Source organism: Belonocnema kinseyi, chromosome 2 (genome assembly GCF_010883055.1).
Source record: "Belonocnema kinseyi isolate 2016_QV_RU_SX_M_011 chromosome 2, B_treatae_v1, whole genome shotgun sequence".
NCBI lineage: Eukaryota > Metazoa > Arthropoda > Insecta > Hymenoptera > Cynipidae > Belonocnema > Belonocnema kinseyi.
In genome coordinates, this window is record NC_046658.1 from 124,654,107 (window position 1) to 124,660,724 (window position 6,618).

At 25.8% G+C, this 6,618-nt stretch overlaps 1 protein-coding gene across 2 annotated transcripts in view; it reads left to right on the plus strand.

Annotated features, from left to right (window-relative positions):
- The window catches only part of LOC117168098 (RCC1 and BTB domain-containing protein 1-like), a 33,360-nt gene that overhangs the window by 18,903 nt on the left and 7,839 nt on the right, over positions 1 to 6,618 (plus strand). For both annotated transcript variants that reach the window (XM_033353469.1, XM_033353470.1), the window contains 2 exons: positions 2,621 to 2,718; positions 6,096 to 6,226. In XM_033353469.1, the coding sequence (XP_033209360.1) occupies positions 2,621 to 2,718; positions 6,096 to 6,226 (229 nt within the window). The remainder of the gene's footprint in view (positions 1 to 2,620; positions 2,719 to 6,095; positions 6,227 to 6,618) is intronic.

The window sequence follows — 6,618 nt, forward strand, 5'->3', positions numbered from 1 at the left end:
TCGAAAAATTTCACGAAGATTTAAAAGATTTAAAATAATCCCATGATTTTGAAGATTTTACAACATTTTTTAAAGATTTTAAAAGATTACACAGAAATTTCATGATTTCATAAAGAATTTAATAAATTAGAGAATATTTTTAAAAAATTCAATAATTTTAAATGAACACAAAAGTTACATAAACGAAGATTAAAGAAATATTTCAAAAAATTTCACGAATGTTTCAAATATTTAAAATAATTTCAGGATTTCCAAGATTTTACAATTTTTTAAAAAGTTTTCAAAAGATTTCACAGAAATTTTAAGATTTCACAAAGATTTAAAGTACTTCAAAAGATTTTAACAAAATCAAAAAAAATTTCGAGACGATTTCAAATATTTAAAAGAATTACAGGATTTCAAAGATTGTACAAAATTTTTTAAAGATTTCAAAAGAATATACAGAAATTTCAAGATTTCATTAAATTTGAGACTTTTTCAAATAATGTTAATGTTTTAAATGAACAAAACAGTTTCACAAACAAAGATTAAAGAAATATTTCAAAATATTTCAGAAAATTGCACGAAGACTACACAGAAATTTTGAATTTTTCACGAAGATTTTAAATACTTCAAAAGATTTCAACAAATTCACAAAGATTTCAAAAGATTTCAATAAATTTGAGAAGGTTAAAAAAAAAGTTAATGGTTTTAAACGGACACAAAAGTTTTCACAAACAAACATTGAAAAAGATTTTATAAAGATTAAAAAAATTTCACGAAATTTTCAAAGAATTCTTTGATTTCAAAGATTTTACAAGTTTTAAAAGATTTAAAAGAATTTCAGAATTTTAAAGATTTACCAAAAATTGTAAAGATTTTTCTTAAATTTTAAGATTTCACAATGATTTGAAATACTCCAAAAGACTTCATCAAATTCACAACGATTTCAAAAGATTCGAAAAATTTTAAAAAGATTAAAAAAAGTTTAAGCATTTTAAAGACTTTACAAAGAGTTAAATATATCCCGAAAGATTTCACGAAGACGACATATGTTCGCAAAAAATTAAGAATTTGTTTATTTATCATTCTACTTTCTTTATGAATTGTTGGTCGATAAAAAAATAAAATGTTTCACATTTTATATGTATAAAAAACGTTTATCTAAAAACTTCTAAAGACTTCCAGATTCTTTTTCGAATTTTTTTTGGAAATACTTTGAAATCTTTTAGAACATTATCCTAAAGTTAATTTAAAAAAAAAAGAAATCTTTTCACATTTTTCTGGGAATCTAAAGAACATTTTTTAATTCTCGTGAAACCTTTCGTAATTTTAATTCAGCTTCCTTTTTAAAAATCTTGAACAATCTACATTAAAAAAAAGAAGTTTTTCACAAGTATAAAATTAAATTTGAATTGTTTCAATACGTTTAAGTGTTTATTAAGCATAATAGAATTTTTTGTTGTAATTTTCTAATTCTGATTCAATTTTCTTTTAGAATCACTTTTTCAAAAGAACGAAATGATTGGAAATTTCACCATGTATCTTGCGACAATTTTACTTCTACAAATAAGAAGATAAAAATAAATTAATCCGATAAAATTGTTTTAAAATATGTACAACTTGAAATTAACCTTTTAAAATAAAATCTAAATAATTTTTTAAAAATCTCATTGTCCGGGTGGCAGCAAAATAAATAAATATAAAGTTTTAAATAGTTACTATCAAATTATAAAAATTTACAAAATTTCACCTTCAAAAAGCTTTATTCTATTACATTACAGTCATCGAAACCTGTAAAATTATTTATATCTTCAGTCAATTACTCTTTAATAGACATAATTTAATCATTTTAAATGAAAATGAGCATTTATTGCTCATTCTTTTCTGTATATTTGATTATAATAATTACAATCAATAATTCAAAATCTAAATGCCTTAATAGGCGAGAATACATCAATGTAATATGGATAAAATAGCAATTATTTTTAAAATTTAGTTCAAATGATGCGATTTCTTTTTTATAATACGACCCTAAAGTTCATGTTTAATTTAAAACCGAGTAAAATGAAAATTCCCTTTTCGTATTAAATTTTAAGCTAAATATTATGAAAAGAGTTATGCCGAAAAGCAAATTTATAAACAAATCCATTAAAATGAAGTAAATTTGTTTGCAATGCATAATTTTAGATCATTTTTTTAAACTTGATAATTTCAAAATATATCATTTTTTTTTATAATCTGAAGTACAAAGACGTTGTTTTGAATTATATTAAATAATAACGATTATTCACAGTTGATATTAACAATAAAATAATATTTTTTAAAAGAAGTTGCCAAAACACTTCAGTTTGATATCATCCCTTAAAATAACATTTGCCATTCTTTAACAATATTTTAATCATTTGGTGCTTTGTAAAATTGAATTTTATAAGCTTCATCCTGCTCCCGATTACTTTTTTTTATCCCGATTTACAATAAAAATAAACGCACTTCACCATTTCCTACTTTTACTCTGTTATTCAATTCAATGCTATTATTTTACCCAAAATCTTTGATTTTGCCATGCATATGCAACGATCACCGGCCAACTGCATAACTGGCGCCTTGATAAAATTATTTGTAATTGTTTTCTTTTCAGTGTTCTGGAACATGATCAATTTTCGTATGACGTCTACCGATCGTTCTTAAAATATTTATACACCGACGAAGTGGAACTACCTGCCGAAAATGCTTTAGGTACATTTTTCTTTTTAGAATATTTCAAGTATTTTCTTCACGAAGGAATAATAAGGAGATCTAACTCCGTTTCGCCACTGGGCAATAAAAACATTACCGGAATTGGTAGGCACATAACAGGAAGATCTTAAAGTTTCGTGCGCAGGTGCGCAGTTGTCTTCTTCCTGCACATGGAAAAGTGTGCGAGTGAGAAATTTTGTCAAATTGATGTAAGTTAGAGAGGTTATGTTATATTGAAATTTTGGGAGAAGGAAGAAAATATATGAGCCGACATCAGTTGGGTCCCTTGGAGTAATTATTTTTTAAGGAAAAGCGGTACCTATAAGTTTTCCGTGACTGCCTTGTAGCAGAAGAAGCGACGAAAAAGTTTGGAGTTGGAAAAAGCCCCTGGCGCCGCCACCTTTCTTTTGTGAAAAAGTCGCAACTTGTCAGATGGTTCAATTCAGATCGACAGCTGTAAATACTCAGTCGGTAACACGGCTTCGTTGAAAAATTATTCACTTGAGGCCATGCGATGAGTGGGTCACGTAGCCAGATTCGTACCTTACCGCCACTTTTTTTCTTTCCTTACTTATTATCATACGAAACGCTAAATCGAGTTGAAAATTTGTGGTACCAAACAAGAAGCACTAAAAATGGTGGGTCTGGTTCTAAATTTGTATAATTATAAAAAAAGTTTTTTGTTTTGCTTTTTTCATAATTATTAAAATTTAGGACCAGTCCCACCTTTCTTAGTGCTTCTTATTCATTATCCCAAATTTTAAACTGGATGTGGCGCTTCATGTGAAAATAAGTTGGGAAATATAAAAAGTGAGGGTCAGTTAGGAATCTGGTCACGTGACCCACTCGTCACATGGCCTTAAAGAATTAATTATTAAAAAATATTGAACTGGAATACTTGAAATTTTTAATCAAGAAGAAAAATTTGTAAACAAGGAAATTAACTTTTCAAAGAAAAACATCATGTTCTCCAAAAAAAATAGATTTTTTTTAAATACGTGAATTTTAAACGAAACAGTTGAATTTTCAATTGAAAGATGCAATTTTTCAGCCAAATTGTCGAATATTGAAACCAAAGTATTACTATTCTACAAAGAAGATTTAAAAAAAAAATACATTAATTTGCAACCAAACTGATGCATTTTCAACTAAAATGATAAATCTTCAACTAGAATCATTAAATTTGAAATTAAAAAAAAAATAGTTTTAAACTAAAACAATGAATCTTCAAATAAAATAATTAAATTTTTAACGAATTTAACCAAGCAAATGAATTTTTTTACTAAAATTATGGAATATTCAGCTGGAATAGAATTGCCATTTTAAGTTGAAAAAATTATTTTCTACAAAAAAAGAAACAAATTTTCAATAAAATATCTCATTTTTAAGCAAAGAAATAAATTTATAATCTAAATGATGAATCTTCAATAAAAACATTAATTTTGATGAAGAGTTTATTTTTCAACCAAGTAAATTTATTTATAACATAAAAAATGAATTTTTATTAAACTTAATTTCGTTTTTTTTAACTGAAAATGTAACCGTTCCACTTTGAGTGGGAAATTGACATTTGTATATTTGTCTTTTTTAATCGAAGACTAATTTATTTAGTTAAAAATTCACGTGTTTTGTTTTAAAAAACCGACTTTTTGTTAGAAAATCGACTTTTTAAAACCTACTTGTTTTGTTAGAAAATGATTTTTTTTTCTGTGAAAGTTAATCTCATTGTTTAAAAATTCTTCTTTCCGGTTGGCAATTCAAGTATTCCAGTTAAATATTCACCATTTTAAATAAAAATTCATCTTTTATGTTATAAATAAATTTTCTTGGTCAAAAAATATACTCTTTTAATCAAAATTAATTTTTTTTATTGAAGATTCATCATTTATATTAGAAATTCATTTCCTTGCTAAGAAAATGAGACATTTTATTGAAAATTTGTTTCTTTTTTTGTAGAAAATAATTTTTTTAATTAAAAATGAAAATACTATTACAGTTAAATATTCCATAATTTTAGTAAAAAAATAATTTATTTGGTTAAACATTTTTTTTTTTTGACTGAAAATGTAATTATTCAATTTTTGGTTGACAAATTATCTTTTTTATTTCAAAGTTTTAAAATTTGTCTAATTCGTTGAAAGTTTACATATTTAATTGAATGATTAATTGTTTTAGTTTAAAACTAATTTTTTTATTTAAAATTTAATTATTTTAGTTTAGGATTCATCATTTTATTTGAAAATTAGCAGTTTGGTTGCAAATTAATTTCTCCAACTGAAAATTTAACTATTCCTTTTGTTGTTGAAAGATGATATTTTTTCGTTCAAAATTGAATTATTGGATTAGAAAATTAATGTCTTTTTTGAAAAATATTTTTTGTAAAATAATAATACTTGCTTTCAATTTTCGACCATTTGGCTGAAAAATTGCCTCTTCATTGAAAATTCATCTGTTTCGTTTGAAATTTAAGTATTTAAAAAAAAAGATATTTTTTTTGTAGAACTTGATGTTTTTCTTTGAAAGTTAATCTCCTTGTTTACAAATTTTTCTTCTTGGTTAGAAATTTCATGTATTCCAGTTAAATATTTTTTAATAATTAATTCTTTAAGTGAATAATTTTCAACGAAGCCGTGTTACCGACTGAGTATTTACAGCTGTCGATCTGAGTTGAACTATCTACCAAGTTGCGACTTGCCTGCTACAAGGCAGTCACGGAAAACTTATAGGTACCGCTTTTCCTTAAAAAATAATTACTCCAAGGGACCCAACCGATGTCGGCTCATATATTTTCTTCCTTCTCCCCAAATTTCGATATACTAACTTATTTAGTTTAAGAAAAAAAAGGCGGACAAAATTAACATTACAAGGTCAAATTTTGATTGCGTCACAGACCACCATTTACCCTTAAATTAAGGACATCAGCGTTAAGACTTGTAAAGTTAAAACAGTGCATTATAAATGTGGTAAGTATGTAGACTATAATGAAATTGTTTGATCATGAAATCTTGAAATTCTAGTACATTTTTATTTTTGAAATCTTACGTCAGAATGAAGAATACTGTTTTTTTCGAACACTTCCAAACATTTTTCAACGTAAAAAAACCTGTATAATTAATATTATAATCGATCTAGTTGCCGAAGATCGCGTCAATTTGACAAACTTTCTCACTTGTATACTTTTTCATGTATAAGAAGAAGACACCTGTGCGCCTGCGCACGAAAATTTAAGATCTTCCTTTAATGTGCCTACCAATTACGGTATTGTTTCAATTGCCAGTTTCGAAAGGCTTCCCACTGACAGTTGGGTCTCCTTATTATTCCTTTGTGATTTTCTTATTACTATTTTATGTATATTTTAACTGTTTATATTCTTCTAGAGCTCCTTGATTTGGCAAATGCCTATTTCGAGACACAATTAAAACGCCGCTGCGTACAGATGATTAAGCAGGGAATTACTTGCCTAAATGTGGCATTTCTGTACAGAACAGCGATTGAATATAATGCGAAGGTATTCTATTTGAATGTTGAAAACATATTTTAAAATAATTAGGGTGTCTACTGTCTAGAATTTTTATACGAATTTACTCGAGGGAGTGCTTAACTTTTTTTTTAATGGCATAAATGTATTTAATAAGTGTTTCTTTTTTAAATTTGTAAAAGTGACTTCCCATTACTGGATTCAACTATTTAGTAGAAATTTCGTTTGATTTTGGCTGTAAATGAATGCTTTTAACTGAAGATCTAACTATTCTACTTTTGGTTGATAAATGAGCATTTTTAGTTTAAAAATTCAAGTATTCTGTTGAAATTTCCTTTTCATAGAAAATTAATCTTCTTGGCCGTAAATTTATCTTTTTGCTTGAAAATTCAACAGTTAGGTTGACATTTTTAAAAAATTGA